Below are 20,519 nucleotides of genomic sequence, written 5' to 3'. Positions count from 1 at the left end.
TAGCGATCTTCACGAAAGTTGTTTAAAATTCTCAGCGCTTCCGGCGAGATTCTTCCTTTTGCATAGTTCTTGACGGCTGTCTTGGAGGCTCTTACTACGATGTTAGCCTCCGTGGAGGCTATTGCCAGTGCTAAGGCAGCCGCCTCCGCCACCTCCGCCTTCCCTATTTTTACCGTGCCACTAACTCTGCAGTGACACTCTAGACTCGTACCAACTATCGACATACTCTGTCTACTTGCGTACTCCGCCGCGTCCACATAGACCACGTCCCTGGCACTACGGAATCTTATGTGGAGAGCTCTCGCTCTTGCGTTTCTTCGATCTTGGTGAAACTCCGGGTGCATGTTTCTGGGGATTGGGGGTATTGATAGATGTTCCCTTATTTTCCTTGAGATGTCTATCCGCACCCCATGCTGTGCTTCGTAGGTTATTCCGATGTCATCTAATATGTGTCTCCCCGTCAAACTCTGTGTAAGCCTTTCATACTGCGCTACTCTCTGGGCCCCAATAAGTTCATCTAGTGTGTTGTGCACGCCGAACGCCAAGAATTTCTCATTTGACGTATTTGCCGGAAGTCCGAAGGCTTGCTTATACGCCCGCCTAATCATTTCTATCTTAGCTTTCTCCGCAGTGTAGAGCTTAAGGTAAGGGACCACATGTACAATACGACTGATTACGAACGTTTCTATTAATCAGATGAGATTGTGCTCTTTCATGCCATAGTGTCTGTTGGATATCCGCTTTACTAGTCTGGTTGTTTGTTGAACACTATTGTCAAGTAGTCTAATGATTTCTCCGTTATGGCCGTTTTCGGATATGCGGAGTCCCAGTATTCTCAGGCTCTCCACTATCGGTATAGTGGTGCCTTCTACTGTGACCACAATGCCTGGCCTTTCCCTAATGCTGTTTCGACCCCGGCATGTGGGTCTGTAGAGCAGAAGTTCTGATTTTTGCGAGGAGCATCTCAGTCCCTTGTCTCTGATGTAGTCTTCGACCGTGTTTATACTGCTGTTTGAAGGATCTCTTCCACATGCCCATCGCTTCCACCCGCCACCCAAAGGGTAATGTACGCGTATAGGCTGTGTCCGAGTTCTATCTTTTCGAGTCTCGCAGGAAGACCGTTGCCACGTTGAATAGAGAGGGAGATAGGACTTAATCCTGCGGGGTACCCCTATTACCTAGTTTGAGCGCCTCCTATTTGGATACTCCAATTGAAATTTTTGCGGTACGATCCGTCAAGAAGTCTTTGATGTACGCGCACGTTTTGCGTCCTACATCCAGCTTTTGGAGATGTAGTATTGCCTTGTGCGTGACAGTGTCAAAGGCCTTAGTTAGATCGAGACATAGTATTGCCTTGGTGTCTAGATTTTTCTCACTTGCATCTATGATCTGATGTTTTAGTTTGAGCATAATATCCTGCGTCGATAACTTGGGTCGAAATCCAACCATGGTATGTGGGTAAAGTCCTCCATCATCCATGTATCTCGTGAGGCGCACTGTACGTGAGAACCACATGTTCCATGAGTTTACCGACGCAGGATGCTAGCGATATGGGCCTTAAGTTCTTCAGTTGTGATTTCTTTCCCGGCTTCGGTATAAAAATGATTTGGGCTGATTTCCATTGACTTGGATTGCCACCTTGCTCCCAGCAGTTACCCAAGCAACCTTGGCCAACTGCCGCTGCTTGGCCGATCGTCGGGAAATGATCGTCAAACGATTATATTGGCCAGCGAAGGTTGGCGAGAGGTCGGTATGACAACGGCCGCCGCCTTTACCGGCGGGCAGTCGGCAGAGGGCGTCTTGCCAACCTCTCTGTTAGAGTTACTGTATATGCTACCGTAGGTAGCAGAGTTGCGCGTAGGTCCGCCATCTTGCCTGAGAAGCAACCAAGTCTATGCGGCGAAACCGCACTCCGTTTTTGCAGGCGACATGCCTAGCGTATTGACGATCGACCGTGGGCGCTTTTGCATCGCTGTGCACCGCTTTTCCGCCTAATCGCAAACAAAGCGCATCGAAACAGCTGACTGGATTAGATTGTGAAGAAAAAGGCGCTGCCCTTTTTTAGCGCGCGGCGTAAGATGCAGCGCGTATATTAGTTGTTTTTTGGACTTGCATTCACCTGTGCACTTTCTCCGCCCTAATAACGCATGGGCACTCGCGTATCTAGAATAGATTGTGTATTCTATATACGCCGATCAGATGCAGCATTCGTGAACCGCGACGGTAACGATTAGATCGCACCGAATAAACTTAGGGAATATGGTGATGTTATTTTATAGATGTCGGAAATCCTACAAAATGTTTTGTGCGAAAAAGCCACTTCAGAAGGTAGTATAAGGTTCGAAATAACAGCGTATTAAAAACTGGACAAACGTTAGTAATTGAGGTGAACAATCAGATACATTAATAACTTTCATTCGCTTGAATACTGCTTGGCACTCAGGTTTTGTTTCAACAGAGATAAATACGCTACTAAGAGCAGTGCAGTGCTCTTTTAGCATGTAAACAGTAACAAAAAGCACCGAGCCGCAACTGCCCCTTTTTTTGGCAATAAAATCACAATGCGAATTTCAGAGAAAAAAACAAGAACACTAGTGTATGTGCGTGCAAATATTTTGATGTAGTGAGTTTTATCAATTGGTGCTCTTTTACAAAGGGAACTGTACTAAATATAATGAGGCCCATACTTGCTTATGTGCCATAGCTCTCGACATGTAGCCAGTCTAAAATATTACTGGTCAATCAGTGACCAACCATTCATATTTCGACTCTGGTATCCCATTAGATATTGTGTAGGAACATATCCATCTACCAGCAAGCAATGGATATCAGCTACACCGGGAAGTGTGACTTCATTATGTGCCTTTTCACTGCAGGGATTCCAAAAGTAGCCTTCTGTGGGAGTGTAGCGAAAGTTTTTCTCGCAGGATTGACATAGCTACATTATAGGGAATAATTGAAAACACAGTTAGGCCCTTACCGTATGTTAATTGACGACATTCATTCCTCTTGCATCCTGCTTCACATAAGCTGTAGCAGATTAAATATTGCCACGTGGTGGTGACGTTGAATAACACAGTAGCAATACTGTGAACAAGAAAACTAACTTTTATTGGGCGAACCTGTGCCCACAAAACAGGCTACACTTATAGCGCAACGATAGCGGCGAACACGCTCGGCGATCGTCGAAAATCTGATCAGTGGGTCAAGCGCGTCGGCTTTTATGCAGCAGTCATCGAATGTTCCAGACTAATCGTTGGGACCCGCATGGCTTCTACAAAGTTCTACACCATTCGCGTCAAGCGATGAAATCAGATAACACAAGGTTCGGCGACAACAGACAGCCGGGTAGAAGCATCGATAACTTTCCAGAAACGTCGGATACATGCAGGCGCGTCCCTCGCTGTGCGATTACATTTGTTAAGCGGCGAAACGCGGTCGCCCGATAAAGATAAGTACACGTGTCAATATATTTACTTAGTAGTAACCTCTTTCATATTCAGAAACAACCCAAGCAGTGCATAATCATGAAAATGTGAGCTGGCTTTTTTTACGACACTTCTGTGAAAGCAGTGTGGTGCATCACATGCAGAAAACTGGTAATTCCAGCTAAATCTCCTGTATAGCTCTACGTGCTTCCATTATTTTAAAAAAAAATCCAGACTTGCAGAATATTCCAGCTGTGAATTTTTTAGCGCAGCCCAAAAAGCACGTAGCTGTTAGTCAAGCAATTTCATCTCATACACACTTGGCGCAATAGGCAGTTGGCTGAAAATTTGTTTGTTCAGGTGTCTTTACCTGAACACCCTTCACTAGTTTTACAAAGGAAGAAAAACAATTACTGCAGTAAGGTTTCACGAGGCAGGCCGACGAAACAAACGTGAGATGCGCTGCGCACGTTGCGTTGTTGCTACGCAGCTAGCACGCACGTGGACAGCGAACGGCAAGATCGGCCGGATTGGATTTGAATTTGACTGGCGATAACTTGCGTCAATCCAGTTCGCTGCAGCGGCGGCGTCGGGAAATACAAAAAATTGGCCCGAACATCTGCTTCTCCGCAATGCACGGTTGCTTGGCTACCACGTGATGACGTTCTGCCAATAGAGGCGGTAGCGGCGTGATAAAACAGACGCGCAACTCTGCTACCTGCGGTAGCACATACAGTAACTCTACTCTCTGTCAGACTGACTCCCGACCCGCCAGTTGGTCGCCGGCTCGGTACGATGGCAACGCGTCGGACCAACGCCCGAGGCCGATGAGTAGCATAATTTAATTTTTATATCAATTCCTGTCTGTCGGTCTATACTTATAAAATTCTCACTAGGGAAATTTATTATAGTTGAAGGTAATACATTGTTATGCTTACAGAATTTATACTTTTCGTGACTATTACATATACACAGCTGCATTATAGCGCAATGCGTTCAGAAACAGCGATATATGTGTGTGGGACCGTTTTCTGAAGCAATATGAAACTCGTCGAACGCGTAAATATGTGAATTAACCTGCCATGCTTCTTTAAGGGAAATTCTCGGGATGCTTGCAAGGATTAATTCTGTAAACATGCGGAATTTCACGTGGGCTATGGTATATATTATGAATTTTCGCTAATTCTTTTTTACTGTAATTTAAACACTAAACTTCTAGAAATATTTGGGGTTTAACAAAGCAAACGTCACTAAATTAAACTTGTACCTACCGCCCTAAACATGGCCTCCGAGATGCCATCATAGAGCGCCGACGAAGCTCTGGGGCGGAGCGCTGAAGCGGTTAGTGCGACCAGACATCGCATCGCTCTGTTAGCGCTGCCCTCGGCGCGCTGCCACATTCGCTGCACTGCTAGTTTTCCTCCTACTCCCTCCTACAAGCGTCTCCTCTCCACAAACGTCACCCCCCTCTTCCACCCGGACTCTCCGCCTCCGCGCCAAGAGCTGCAACACAGAGGCGCCTTCCCCACCCACTGCATTCAGCCACCACTAAGAAGAGACGCGTTTTACGATGCTTGGCATCTTTCTTTGCCTCCCTCAAGCTCCTTTTTGCATCAACGAATAGCGCTTTCACTCGTGTGAACGACAAGTGCACCAGAACATACGTATGCTCAGCCTGAAGTTAACTTATGCGAATTATTATAGACTGTGGAGCTAGGAGTCCTTGAATTCCGCTCAGCAGGCAGTACCGAGCGGTGATGCTTTCATTCCCAAACAGAAAAAACTAATGCAGGCCTTGCTCCACAGTGAATTTTTTCTATTTCATTTATCACGGCAAGACTATTCGTATCCTCCTCTTTTGGATATTTGACGTAAGGAAAGTGTCAGAAAACTAGTTAAACATCTATTTACTACAGCTGGCGCAGATATATTGTTTACTCAAAATGAATTGGTCCGATATGAATTCACAATTTAAAATTTCGGAAGAACATGCGCGACGAGGTGATAACACTGAACGCACGCTGAGCATTTGCCAAAAGGCGAACGCGAATTGTATTGAACCAAGAATAGAACTACGGTTAGGAAAATGCATATTATGTGGAAACCGCTGGAAACAAAAAAAAAAAAAAACAGTGGCGCAAGAAAAAAGAGGACTAGAAACAGAATGAGCCCTGTGTCCTCGTCTTTCACGCCATGATGTTTCCCATGAGCCAAATAGCCCAAGCAAACGTTATGCAACATACTAAGAATTAACTTCCCCTAATAAAAGTGCTGATGTCTTCATTTTGCAGGAGATGACTGGGGAGCGCCAGGGGTTTTCTGTTCCTGCTTTGCTACGGGACTGTGAAACGTAAATGCATCAATAGTATAACTTCGGTGTTGCACCTACAGCAACACAATCTCGAAATCTTCTCAGCCAATCTTTTCTTCCTTTTAGTAGAAATGATTTGGCTGCTACGACGGCGCAATTCATCTGCTACGGCACCGAGTCCCACTACCCATTCTCTAAATTTTTGTTTCTTCTTTCAAGAAATGGTTTGCCAAAGGCTCGAGGATCCCTTTTTACGAGTGCGTCCCAGCAAGACTTTCTCTGTTGCACGCTTCTGCAGCAGCACTTCGCGCTCGCCCAGGTTTTCTCGCATAGTTTCCGCGTGGGCGATTTTCAAATAGCAATGCAAGGTTTTCCCTCATGGTGCGGGCTGCCGATTTGACACTCGGCACGCCGCTTGCCGGTTTTCCAGTTGGGCTGGCAAGCGCTCTGTTAGGCACTCATACATAACAGACAACTGTATCCTCGCAGTAAGCGCGTTTCTCTTCGGTGCAACAAAAAATACGTTCCTTCATAAAAAATCTAACACGTATGATTTCGGCTCATATGTATATCTACAGCACACCGACCTCTTAATGGAATAGTGCTTTATGTTCAGATTCATGATTTATCATTCGCTATGTGCCACTGGCTGCGCGCAATTCAGTCTAATCCTTCAGACTGAGCATGTGCCATCTTCTTCGGGTGATTCGTGACGGACGGCGCGGCGCTGCTCGAGACTGTGAAGTCTCCTTTCTTTTCGAACTCGCGCTGCTGCTTGCGGACGGAATGCTTTTCTCCAGAGCCTGAGGGGACGAAACTTGTTCTGGCCTTTTTTTTTCTTTCTTTTTCAGCTTCTTCTTGGATCACTGGTAAAGAAAGTTGTGAGTTCGGCGGCAAGCGAACCGCCTGGTTTCCGCGACCCCGAATGTAAAGACGAACACAGCCCCCTCACTCCCCCCAACACGTCGCGCGAGAGCAGGCGGAGACCATTCATGCCGTGCAGGCGGCGATCATGTTACAGCGGGGCTGGGGAGAGGAGCGGGCTCCCTGCCGCCGAAACGCGCCGGCGCGCGTATACTACTCCTTGCCCCGCAAAACACACAGTGGAAAGTGCGTGATATATCCGAAGAATTTGAAAAGGCGGTAGCGCAAGAAGACACGGACGGAGACGAGAGGACAAGGATGGGTGCTGAACTTCCAAAAACATTTATTGTGAATGAATCACGAATATATACATGCTGTCCGAGCCCGGTGTAATCATCTGCGCATTCGTAAATATGCCAACTATTTGTCTGACAGCGTGATGGATGCCATGTTGACACATCCCCATGCTTACACAGCTTTTTTTTCTCTCCTCCATCGATGATGGAAATAAAGTTCAAGTTCACTTCTAGAAATCGGTTCAGATTCTGCGATTTCCCGTCTAACACGAGTTTTACTCTTCTTAATAACGAAAGTGTTTACAAGGTCGGGCGAACAGTCCCTGCAAGTCAGACAATGACTTGCCAGAAAACCTTCGAAATCTTTTCCTTCACGCGGATTTTTTTATATTGTTTGCGTGCTTCCTTAACCTATCATTAACACATCTCCCAGTATGGTCAATGTACACTATTCCGCACCTTGAAAGAATTTCATAGACTACCCCTTATGCGTATTCAATAAAAGGCGGCCTGTGCTTTATGCCGCAGTCACGTTACTGGCTTGCTTCCGGGTCGGTCATTCTACAAAGCTTTTACAGCTTATGGGGAGCAGCGAACACTCGTAACGCTGAGCCACCTTTTCCAAATTGTGGGATAGTGTGTGAACGTAAGGTATCACAGCTACATTCTGCCTACGCTGTGCGCGGGTTTCGCACGTTTGTGGCTTTGTGCGCATATTTCTCAGCAGGTTCCCTGCAGTGTTCTTAGCAAAAAAAAAAGAAAGCCCTCCTCCATTGCACCCTGTGAAAGTGGATGTACAACGAAACGATTGCCGACGTTAGACGACGTTACTTAGAAACCAACCACCACTACACCACAAGCGACGTACGTAACGCGGGCACGCATGTATACGGAAGTGCAGCATACATGGCCCCCGCCAAGCGCAAGAGCCTTATGGAACTAAATGAATCTTTGAGGGTAAATTGTCAGAAAATGCGTCAAATACAACTTAAGCACAAGCTTCAGACATGATAACTTCGGATTGCAAATCGAGTATGCGGGAAAACATAATTCTGTTACGCGGAAACTGAAAGACAAAGCCCTTTTCTAGCTGCCATTTGAGGTCTGTCTGAGTGGCCACGGCCGGTAGGTGGCGGTACCTCAGATTAGTACCACAGAGAAAGGCGGAAAAAAAAAGCGAGCCCGCCATGCAATAGGCTGCATAAACATGCAGGGCGCCAGAAGAAAGGAAAAGCGCTTTTAAATTGAGGAGCAGTTAAATAGAGAACAAATCGGGGTGTATGCGATTATAAAAAACGCACCTTAGAGACTTAAAAGATGCACCAGTCATTGAGAATTATGTTTGGGAAGGTTGCAACAGAACTAAATCGAAAGGAAAGGGAGGGGGGCCGGAATGTTCAAATGGGAAAAAGCATATTCAAAGTGTCAAGGGCATCTTTGGTTTTCAGGCACAATGAGTGGAAATAAAACTTGGCTGGGCTTAACGTATTTATGAACGAGAAAACATTGCAGAGAGAAGAACCAAGGCTTAGCGGAATGCCTAAGTGCTGATATTAGGCGTTTTCGGAAATAATGCCGAAATTACCCTGTTAGGTGACATGAATGCCCACATACAGGATCTAGACGTTTATACCGACAACAACAGGAAGTTATTACTGGACCTTTGTGAGCAACGTAACCTCGTTATCGTAATTACGGGCCGTAAATCTGATGGTCAGATCAAATGGGAAGTTGGAAATAGGCAATCGACTATTGGTTACTGTCTGATGACGGAAGATATTTATGATAAGTTCAGATCAGTTGAGATAAGTTGAGCCATTGGCGAGTAAGACTGTAGTAACACAAGGACTGGCCATAAACGCACCATTTTGAAAATGGGATATGTAGTTGTGAAGGAGAGCACGGAGCGAAGAATGGCCAGTCCAAATTTGAACGCTCAACAAATAACAAATATAGCCGCGGGAGTCGAGAAAGAACACGGCAAATGGCCAAGCAAAAAGTGGGAATACAGTGAGCTTCTAAATGTAATGACGAGAGAAATTAGGAAGGAGAAGCAACACGTTTGTTGGAAAACAAAAAGGAAGTAAAAAAAGCTGGTGGAACAGCGTCATACCCGAAGCATGATGCATGATGCGCATGCATCATGCATCATGCTTGTGCGCATGCGCACTTCGTGTAATATATATATATATATATATATATATATATATATATATATATATATATATATATATATGTGCATGGTCCCTTGTGGCACGTCACTAAAAAAACCAATTAAACGCTTAGCGTATATGCACAAAATGACGCGACCACTAATATAACATGAGAGGGGACTTTCGGTCTCACAAAAAAAAAACGATATATATATATATATATATATATATATATATATATATATATATATATATATATATATATATATATATATATATATATATATATCGTTTTTTTTGTGAGACCGAAAGTCCCCTCTCATGTTATATTAGTGGTCGCGTCATTTTGTGCATATACGCTAAGCGTTTAATTGGTTTTTTTAGTGACGTGCCACTAGGGACCATGCACACTGTCCGACAGCCGCTGAGCCAATTCGTATATTTAAGAAGCTGTGTTGGTGCAGCTTAGTCTTGCAGAGGCCGCCAAATTTAATGTCTTGTCATCGGTCACAAGAAAAGATAGCATAATAAAGTGACGGGGCACGAAAGGTCTTCACGAGTGGTTCAGGCAGCAATTGAACAACACATTGAAATTGAACCTTCAGGTCATGCGTTCACACGCGCCAGTGCGTTCCGACAGGCTGCGCAGTGCTTTGAAGAAGTGAGAGGCAGCAGTTTTTCGTTGTTGTTGCTTTTGCGTAACAAATGTTGAAGGAAGAATATATATAATGACGGAATATATACCAGCTATACAAAAGCGATGACGGAGGTTCATCACACGGGGAAAAACAGCAACCATCACATACAGACGTTAGTGACAGTTCATCTGGCAGTTAGATCACCTTCCGGCTAAAGGATGGTTCTGTGTTTTGTTCTGGACTGATAGAACTCTAGTAATTAGAGTGAATAATGAAATCAGAATCAAATTTATTTTCGCCATATATGCGGGTGCGCATTCAACGACCACTATTATGAGAGCAAGAGTACGTGGAGACCAGTGTGCAAGTCGCAAGAAGAAGACATATCGCGTAAGTATTACATTTGCTTTACCAAAAAGCACAAGATTTCAATACTTCAAAAACGGATATGTTTGCAACACTATTGTGTCGTTCATTATTGCTTTCTTCTTTTGTAGTTAAACTATCGAGAAAATAACTATTTAACGGGGAACAAAATTTAATCAAGTGGATATTGCATTAGACAGTTCTCGTAATAGTCATCTGAACTGCAGAAAGAGTCAAGCAAAATTGTTCGCGAACGGCGCGTTAATTGTAAACGGCCCTGTCGCAGCACAGAAAAAATCTTCAAACGAACTAAGCGCAGGCGACTCGTGGACTGTACAGTTCTAGGAAACATTTCAGTTAGATGTTTTCTCTGGGAAGGGTGAAAGAAGCGATTAAACGAAGGCGAATTGTGAAGAGATGTCAAAATCTGCAATTTTTCTAGCTATTGTCGATTCGTCTAAGAATAATTAAGGCTGCATGCCAATCAATGTAAATCATAACATAGAGCATTTCTGCTGTCGACGTGGATTTGATTGGGAAGAACTAGAGTTAGATCAAATTCTTCCAATTTTCGCTCAATTAACTAATGACGTTCAACAATCAAGCAGTTAAGAATTAATAAATTCATGGTATATCATGAGTGTTTTTTCAAGCGCCGTCTCCTGTGAAGCATATGTACCATTTTCGTGCAAAGCTCTCTGGAAAGCGTATTGACTGTGTATGCATGCATGCACCTATCGAACTTCGTGCACATATAGACGTGATGCTTTGACGATAAATACTTATTAAAATTCAAATTATTTATTTCTGCCTTGTAAAGGTACAGACAGCAGAGGCGCAGAAAAAGCTGTCAGATACAGATTGACAAAGCCGCAGCCCCCTTTCGCTTGGCAGAGCCTTTACAGTGACACTTTTAAAACAAAGACAGTTGCACCCGGTAATAACAGGTATACAATACTGAGCAAGTACAAAAGGAAACCAATCAAGATTATACGATATTTGTACAATACTCCCAAACAAGAAAACAGAACCTACATGCTAACGTAAATAGCACCCAAAGTACTGTTCGACGCGTTGAAGAGGTCAAAATTATTGTTCACATAAGGTATATACATATTCGTATAGAGCTACCAATCCCTGCAAATATAGAACGCAGATTTTCATTACACACACGCACGCACGCACGTGCACAGCACACACACCAAAAGGAAACGGCAACGCGCTCACAGGAAGCGCCTGAAAAAAGAAAAAAAAGGAAAAGTGTGGGGAACCGAGGTCGTCTTGGGCTGTCGCCTCTCCCTCTCCCAGAAGGAATGAAGAGGTTCTTGGAAAGCAGGGACGGGCGATTCTCTCTGTCAGCAACCACCAGCGAAGCGGGACTTTCCTTGCTGTCTATTTTTTCTTCGTCAGGCCAACGCCGCCTGCTCACAGGGGCGCAGGCGAGTTCCCGCCAAATGGCTCTGGATGCCAGCTCGTTCCGCGTCTCTTGGTAGACTAGTTGGTGCATTTCTGCTATCATGGACTGCGCATATAAACGCAAACTACACAAAAGTGACATGGACAAGAACAGCGCAAGCCCTTTCCATGCAGTGGAGCCGCCGTATCTCGTCGTTCAAGATATGCGTACTCGTAAGTGGCATTTTAATTTCACGTTGTGTAATGCATGACTGTCTTTTTCAAGTGAACAAAGGTCGCCTTGTATTGTGTAAATGGTTTTGCAACGTATGATAAACTCCTTGTTTTTCGGGCTTATTTTTTCTGACAGAAAGAAGAAAAAAAAGAGGCTTTACATGAGAACGGATCAAGCGTTCGAGAGTTGGGACAGGGAAATGTGAGACGTACTTTCATGTATATATTTCTAATATTATTTTTTCGTCTTGTATTCTCGTCAATTTTTCTCCAGGAAACACTGGAACGACACTGCTTAAATTGAAGCACAGTGTGCGAATGACCTGCTACGCTCGGAACTGTTATCACCATTCGGGAAGAAATCGGGTAAGACGCTTGTCTGGTTGTTATTGCGGAAAAGTCATAATTAATTAGAAGTTGCTTTCGTTCCTTCCCACAGATGAAAAAACATAACTGTAAATACCTGTATGATATACGTCTGATATACGTCTGGTGCATTGCAGGTAAGAATGGATTGTGTGTAGCGCGCTTCACCGCATGTGGACTAGAGTAGATCTAGGAACATCAGACAAGAACACACGTATGTGAAACCCTGCGGATAGCCCATATGTAAGTTCTTCCTCAATTTTTCTTTTGTTGCATTTTCGTAGTTTACGTGTAATACTTTGTCACCGCGGTCTCGACGTTATGTATACCTATACATTTGTCTCGTGGTAGTCTGCGTGCTATTTTGTTTGTGCAACTATGTGTTGTATTCATTTATCGCGCTGCCTGGATGGTTTTTTTTTTTCACTGATATTCCGACCAAAGTCGGTAAACCTATCCTTCCTGTCCTCATGTTTCCTTGGGCGGCTCTAAAGCGTATCTTAGAGGAATATTTAGCTTCAGATTCCCGCATGGAACAGATGGTGAATGACATGCTGTGTTTTCTTTTTAGAGAAACTATGTATTCATGTTTAATATTTGGTTGATTTTCATTTTGTCATTCATACAATACCGCAGCCATATGCCATTCTGTCATAGAACGTTGTTTCTAGATATATTTGTTTTATGTGGTTAAAACATTTAAAACGAGAGCGTTTCTTATCCTGGCCATTATTTTTTACAGACCACGATAACCGCGTATTTGGATGTCTGGTTTAACTCTACGTGCGCTGGTTCGTGCAGGTGAACTTTTTTTCCAGATACGGAGGAACGGACACCGGTCGTGCCGTGAGCACTATTCTGCAGGGCATACTTACAAATGAAGCTGCACTGCAGTTCAGCTGGAAAGGGTCGCAGGGGAGGAAGCACGCCTTCGTGAAGCTCATGGCCATCACGAATATAAGTAAGAAATATGGCATAACAATCAGCTTTCTAGTGCACGTTGCGAACATCGGTACCAACTGCATGCTTAGTTTTTTTTTCTTCATTCAAACAAGCTGCTGCTTATTGCATCTTGCTGCGTCCAGTATTAGCATTTTCTTTAATAAAATAATGCCGTAATAAGTGAGTTCTACTTGCGGCGTCCATATTTTGCCACTGCTTTTGAGGAGTTTGTTTTGCTTCACCATATAATATATGCTGTATATGCTGTTTCTGCTTTAACCCATGTATGCTAACTGTTTTCTGCAAAACATAGACCTATCATCGTTGCCATCATGTCAGCAAGTATATGTATCATGCCATAAGCTTCCCCTCTTGCCTCTCCACATTTACCTATTCACCTCTTTGTGCCGCTTGGCGCGCTCCGGGCTCCGGCGCGTTCTTTGTCTCAGCGTTTCAACTCGGCTGTTTCATACAGTGCTCACGGGAAGCAACAAGACCTATCGTGGTGTAAATAGCCGCGCTACCTATAGACACAGTAGCCATTGTGTATGCGTGTTTTGCTATGGTTCCGTGTTCAGTTCCCCCTATTGCTAACGACATATAAATTACCAACTATCCGGTACTTACACGATTTGTGTCGTCCAGCCACTCTTCCTGACAGCTTCGATACTGATTTGCACGTCACTAATATTGCTTTGTTGTCGTTTCTTTAATGTTTCGTGAATATCTGACTTATGATCTTTTTGATTGTTTCACTTCTTCAAATGGAATGCGACTCACCAACTGAACTATAAAGCGGGGGCAGCTTTCTTATATGTGCCGCTTTTTTGCAGCATTTGTGAGGAGCACGTTCCCTGACGCTTCACTAGCATCAGTGGCTGGAGTCGCAAAACGCTGGTTGGTTGGAGCAGCTGACAGGGATGGAGGCCGGAATGAAAGAAGGCGCCGTGACCCTGCTTCAAGCCCACCAAATATGAACTAGTGTTTGAAACTTGTGAACGTGTCGGTGTACATATCCAATTTAAGACAATTACAAGAAATAAAGACCTGTATCAGAATCTTTTGCCTGGCATTTATGTGGCATGAAAAGTACAAAAAAGCGTTCGCTTTCGTGTGGTACTTCTATGCCTGCCACCACACAAGCATGATGCATGATGCGCATGCTGTTGTAAATGCATGATGCAAAAGCTACGATTATTCGGGGCGTCAAAAGCAACGTCGGCTTTCAGCACCGGGCCGGTGCAATGCCGACCATTATTGTCGTCAGGGCCATGGCTGGCCCGCGTGTGGCATGCGCTCGGCTGCGTTGGCCAAATAGAATGGCCCTACGGCTGGCCGACTGACTACGTACCTAAAGCCTTGGTAGGCCCTCGTATGGGACGCCGTCGGCCAAGTCGGCCACAGTGGTCGGGCCTACATCGATTGCCGACGATCGGCCGACGTTAGGCCAATGTCAATCCCCAAAGCTGGGCCGCCCTTGGTTGCCGAGGTCGGGCCAACCGTTTTGCAGTCGGCCGGAGACGTCGGGCCGACTTTTTGCCACGGTCTTTTTGTTGCTTGGGTATTCACATGTAGTGCGTTCTCTCGTTCGTTATCCAGAGAGAGAGAGAGAGAGAGAGAGAGTAAAACATCTTTAGTAATAATATTTGAATGGCGAGAGCAGTGTGGGAGGAACCCTCAGTCCGGGGTCCCTAAGATGATTCCGGCGATGTATCGAGCCCGTTAACCACAGCTCGGAGTACTTCGGGAGGTCCTTCGCGTAGGGCATCGTCCCACAGCTATTTGTTGCGTAGGGGCTAAAGGAGAGTTGGAAAGGGAGGAAAGATGTTTGCAGTGCACTCAATCGTGACGTGGAAGATTGTGGGCGAGCTGCCACAGCCAGGGCAACGATCTGCATAACAGTGTGGGTAGAATTTACTGAGAGAGACAAGATTGGGAAAAGTTGCGGTTTGTAACTGGCGTAATGCCACTGCTTCTTCCCGCGAGAAGGACGGCGGTGGTGCGGCGTGGGTGCGACGAATGCGTGTATAATGACGGAGTATGTCTTTGTAACTGAGCAAGGGATCCCCCCACTCTGAACTAGTCGCCTCACCACGCCGAGTCGCCCGGAGGGAAATTTCTCGGGCAACCGCATGTGCGCGTTCGTTACCCGGCAGCGAGGTACGACCAGGGGTCCAGAGTAAGTGGATGCGGGGAGGTGTGGTTGGTGTATTTTGCGGGGTCTGTTTGAGAATGAGCAACTGGCTGGCCTACGGGCAACAGCGCCGAGAGTAGGAGCGGGAGAGATCTCGTCGGTGTCGCGCCAACGCCTCGGCGACAGAAGATCGGGCCCGAGGTGCGGAGCGCAATGTCGGGCCGATCCGGCGGCTGTGCGGCCGAGCTAGTTCGCGAAGCGGAGCTAGCGGCGATGTCGGGCCGAGGATCCGGCGGTTGGGGCCCGCGAGACAGAGCAGCGACAACTTCGACGTCAAAACAAACACCGGGGCCGCACATTTCAGCTTCGCTGGTTTACCCTCTGTACGGGGCAACGTTGGTACGGTGTGCATGAGCGGTGCTTCTTTTAAACCGCAGGATTTCTTTGCCTTTTCCACTGCTGCTGCTATCTGGCACACCGCGTCGGGGGATTGTTCAGAGCGTGTTGAAGGAGCGTGGCAGAGAAGAAAAGAGACGCGAGGAATTCGTTTGGACCGCACTGCGTCGAATGTGCACAATGCCCTCTGGAGCTCCCGGGTCGTCGCCACACTAGCCTGTTGACAACTGTAATTATCCGTGACCCCCCGCAAGCGCTTATACCTTTCTACCAACATGCAAGTCCAGAGGTAAGCTAGATAGAATGGAAGAGAGGAGGGCGAGAGCAGGCAGAGAATGGGTACAACCAACGGCAATCGCAAAGCGAATGAATAACAGACTTGCCACTCCTTGGTCGCAGTTCCCATGCAAATACAGAGAGGGGGGCGGGGGTGAGTGAGAAGGCAAAGAAATGCTGGATAAACTTAAGTACGGTATGGTGCGTTTCTGCTATTTCTGAAAAAATAAAACCACTCAAGTATGTCTGCAGACGATTTACGCAGGGCGCGCAGAAGCCGACCCGCATTAATTAGAAGTGCACCACAGGGTTTAGGCGACACAATGGAAGCCGCCGCATGTCAAATCAACACTTCTGTGCTCGCCACGGTAGCTTTGCCGCTATGGCATTGCTCGAGGATATTATTTCGATGGGGACAAAATAAAAAACGCTCACGCTTTTTTATTTAGGGACATGTTAAAGAACACCAGAGTGCCAGAATTAATCCGGAGTGCGTCACTACCTCAAATCTGATTGTGGCTTTGGCACGTAGAGCCCCATAATTTAATTCGAGTTTAATGAGTCTGCCGCGATGTGATGTGCCATGTGAGGCAATGAAAATGCTCAACCCTCTCAGAAGTTATCAAATATGGCGCACAACAATGCCTCAAGCAAACACCTCTCCCTTTGTACTTTGTGTACTACGCAGACCAACAGCAGTGGTGCACGCAAGGTAACGTTTAACATCAACTCACAACTCTTGTGTTGGACAAAAATGTTGCAGAAATTAAACATTCGCCATCAATTTCACCGCTGGTTATGGTCAATCAAAGCAAACAACACAGAAAGCTTCACTTACATCGATTCCCGCACTGGACAGGATCTGCATAATTATTTTTTTTTTACTTCGACTCAATGGTTGGTTGGATGGAAGGTATAGGAGCGTCCCCTATGAAACGGGGTGATGGCAGTTGCCACCATGCTCAGCTTTTTTTTTTTTTAACTGTGTTGTAAGTTACTAAAATTTGCCATTTTCTTTAAATACATCTTCCTACACTTTTAACCTTACGTCACCTCTCTGCTTTCGAGCCACCAACCTTCCAATCGCTTTTTGCTAATTTCCACCGCATATTTATTTACATGACTATTGTTATCTCTAAACCTTAGGGCCTCAGGAAGCATGACTGTGCCCGCATCGAAATCGGGATGGATACCATCACATTTTAGTATGAGGTGTTTTATTGTTTCTACAGATCTGCCACACACAGTACATGTGTCTTCTTCTTCGTTAAATTTCTTTTTAAAGCTGCACGTTCTCAGACATCCTGACCTAGCTTCAAAGAGCAGGGCACTGCCTCTTGAGTTATCATAAAACGCTTCCTTCCTGATCTGCTGTTTCCAGTATCGATATAGTTCAACACTATGCTTCTTTTCCTGTTTCCTTCCTGTTTCCTGTTCGTTTAATGCTCAGTCTTTCTCCATCCTCGTGTCTGGCATACTTACAGGTTAGCTTCCTAGTTCTTTTCCGCCATCGTGAGTCAATGCTCTTTCTGTATAGGTATTTAAGTGCCTTAGCTGCCCACCTGTTATCGTCCAATTTCCTCAGGCATTTTTCGCATAGGATTTTACTCTGAGCTTCCCATGCTTCGAATGATGCCCAGCCCATATCTCCCTGTGCTGCCTCGTTTGTGGTTTTCCCGTGGGCACCTAGTGCTAATCTTCCAACAGCTCTCTGATTTACTTCTAGTCTCGACTGAACTTCTGCCCTTAAGCACAGGACTGCATTCCCGAAAGTAAGCCCCGGCACCATTATTGCTTTCCAAATACCTCTCAGTACTTCATACTTCTTGTACCCCCGCAATGTCTTATGTTTCATTATCCCAGCATCTCTTCGCCCTTTTGCTATGAGAGACTGTTCGTGCTTTTCCGTGTACATCTGCCCTTTGTTTATCCATACCCCGAGATATTTGTATTTGGCCACTCGAGGTATTTCATGGCCTTGTAAGCTCCTGATCAGTCGTATCGTTGAAAAACATCCCACTGGACTTAGCTGCACTAAAACCTAGGCTGTCTCCTTCGTCTCAACAATAATTAACCAGAGTTTGCAAATCTTCCTGGCTATCTACTAACAGTACAATATCGTCCACATACATTAAACCCCGTAGTCGGGGCTCAACAACCTTTCCACCTAATCTGTACAACAGATTATACCCTAGATTGCTTCCTTGTAGCCTTCTTTCCATACTTATCATATAAAGCATGAACAGCAGTGGTGATAGAGGACAACCTTGCCTTAATCCTTTGTGTACCTCGACAGTTGTTGTACTCTTAATTCCTTCCCATGTTATTTCAACATTATTTTTTCAATATATTTCCTGTAGGAAATCAATTACCTCATGACCGATACCTTCATCTTTTAATATGTTCCACAGGAGTTCCCTGTTCACGTTGTCGTATGCACTGCTTATGTCCAGGTAAGCTAAATACAGAGGTCTATTTTCCGCCTTAGCTATTTCTATGCACTGGGCAAGCACGAACAGGCTATCTAAGCGCCTACCGCTTTTGAACCCTTTCTGAAGTTCTCCAAGTATTCTATTACTTTCTACCCATGACTGCATTTTTAATTTCACCGCCTGCATTGCTAGCCTATGTATAACTGATGTTATCCTACTTGGTCGGAAGGATTTTATGATCGCCGTATCGCCTTTACCTTTATAAATCAAATTCATTTTACTCTGTTTCCAGCTGTGCGGAATTTGCTTATTTGTCATGACTGCCTCAATGCTTTTATCAGCGTTTCCTTGCTTCTTGGGCAAAGTTCATTAATTAACTTGATTGGAATCTCGTCTATCCCTGTGGACATGCATTTTGGAACATCTGCTTTCACCTTTTTCCAGTTAAGATTGGTCAGTTCCAAGCTGTTTTCTGTTGTGCTATCCTGTGTTGCTCCCTCATTTGGGGCAATTACCCTATCATCTTTCCTAAATGACTTAGCAATAACTGAACCAATGTAGTTCACAGCGTCATCTCCCTCTAAATATTTTCCCTTGGCATCGTGATTCTGTTCCTGCTTTCTGTGATTCGCTTTACCCAGCCAGCTTATATGGTTCCAGAATTTTCTTGGCTCCCCTTTAGTTGCATCTCGAACTTTAGCTAGCCAGCGATCAGAGGACTGCTTTATTTTAGCCTCAGAAAGCGGATGACAGCGCCGCTCCGCGACTTAAGTGCACACTGTGCATGACACGTCACAGCGATTACTGAGCAACATATATATATATATATATATATATATATATATATATTCTTAGAGCGACAGAGGTACAAACTCAGAAAATGCCTGGCTTCGTAAATCTGACCTTCAAACTCAGCCGAGGTCAAACTGGGGCTTAGTCTGCTGCTACCAGCAGCTGCTACATACGCCGCATATGTAGCAGCCGTCGGTAGCTACATTGATCTGCGATTTGGACAAAGTGCGCCAATTGCTGGTAGCTTCGTAAGTACTGTGCTTTCGATGCTTAGTTCGTGTTGAAGCGAGATGCAGCATGGTCAAACCGATAGCTGCTGCTGCCGTGCCGAGCAGCGTCTGTGTGTAGTCTTGTGGTGTAATTCTAGATGCGATAGTTGCTGACGGTGCCGAGCAGCGTCTGTGTCCGTTCCCAAAGCAAGCAAAACTGTGCTATCGCTCGACAAAGTTGGTTTAACGATTTTCAACCACAGCAATTTTTTTTTTGGCAATCCGCTTTTGGCATCTACTCGAACGTTCTGGAGTTAATTAAGAGGTATCATTCAACTACTCGTCGTCAGAGCGTAGGAGCGTTACTAAAGTGAAGTTCTTCTTCGCCACACAGGGTGGCGCTGTGCTCCATTCGGAGGGGTCAAAAAGGGGCTTCTACTCGTGACCCGGGGTGGGTATTCTGGACATTGATTTTGTGTCATACTGTCAAATTCACCATCCTGTCACCTCCGATTAGCCTACAGGGCTGTTACGGCGCCTCTGATTGGTTCAAAACGCTGCCATTGCATAATACGAGAACACGGCGGAGTTTTGACAGTGTCCAGCTGAATAGCAGTCTAATTTGCGTGGAATATGGGGAGTGGCAAAGTTTTCCTACAAAAGTTACTAGAGGGAACCTCGGAGGTAGTGCGTATGTGAACTGAAAGTATTCCAGTTTAATTCACCTACGTCTGCGTTCATTGTGCGTCATACACAGATGTATTGCCTCCATAGGTATAAAAAGGTGAGATTCCTCGGTAATTTAGAAAGATAAAGTGTAATAAACTGTGTAAACTGTATAAACTAAGATGTGTTTCTGTGAAGCCCATTTGGGTTTCCTTTGTAGCTTCGTGCAGCATACGAGTGAATGGCAATTTTTCCTTTCATGAAGATCAAACTCATGCATACTACTGTCATTCCTATGGCTGGACCAGAGTTCCCTCTGAAAATTTTAGTAGGATGCTCTACGGTGATTAGTGCCGTTTCTTAAAGCCACACAAACTGATATTGAGTTAAGTTGCACAACACGCTTCTGCAAGAGCAAAACGGCCTTTATTGACATAAACGTAAACCAGGAAGGGCGAAAATAAATGAAAAAATTGCTGGTGGCGACGCCACCTTAAGGTTCCTGCACTCGCTCGCCGCAGTGTCATGGATTTCGACAGCGTCTAATTGCTTATCCATAAACTTCATTTCATTTGTAACGAACCTAAGGGTGATTCTAGCAAAGTTCGAGAACTTTTCCTG

The 20,519-nt window shown here is 45.2% G+C and overlaps 1 protein-coding gene and 1 long non-coding RNA gene across 2 annotated transcripts; both read left to right on the top strand.

Annotated features, from left to right (window-relative positions):
- Positions 1-11,741: 11,741 nt before the first annotated feature.
- Positions 11,742-12,166, top strand: LOC142573941 (uncharacterized). Its single transcript, XR_012826377.1, has 3 exons — positions 11,742-11,887; positions 11,960-12,051; positions 12,125-12,166. It is a non-coding gene; the product is annotated as an uncharacterized LOC142573941 (long non-coding RNA).
- Positions 12,167-12,470: 304 nt separating this feature from the next.
- On the top strand, positions 12,471-14,066 carry LOC142573940 (uncharacterized). The gene is made up of 3 exons (XM_075683139.1): positions 12,471-12,593; positions 12,853-13,012; positions 13,827-14,066. Exons 1-3 carry the CDS (start codon positions 12,522-12,524, stop codon positions 13,973-13,975), a joined length of 381 nt encoding a protein of 126 aa, XP_075539254.1. The 5' UTR covers positions 12,471-12,521; the 3' UTR covers positions 13,976-14,066.
- The last annotated feature ends 6,453 nt before the right edge of the window (positions 14,067-20,519 follow it).

Source organism: Dermacentor variabilis, chromosome 3 (genome assembly GCF_050947875.1).
Source record: "Dermacentor variabilis isolate Ectoservices chromosome 3, ASM5094787v1, whole genome shotgun sequence".
Lineage (NCBI taxonomy): Eukaryota > Metazoa > Arthropoda > Arachnida > Ixodida > Ixodidae > Dermacentor > Dermacentor variabilis.
The sequence above is the reverse complement of the archived record's forward strand: the minus strand, read 5'-3'. Positions and strand labels throughout refer to the sequence as shown.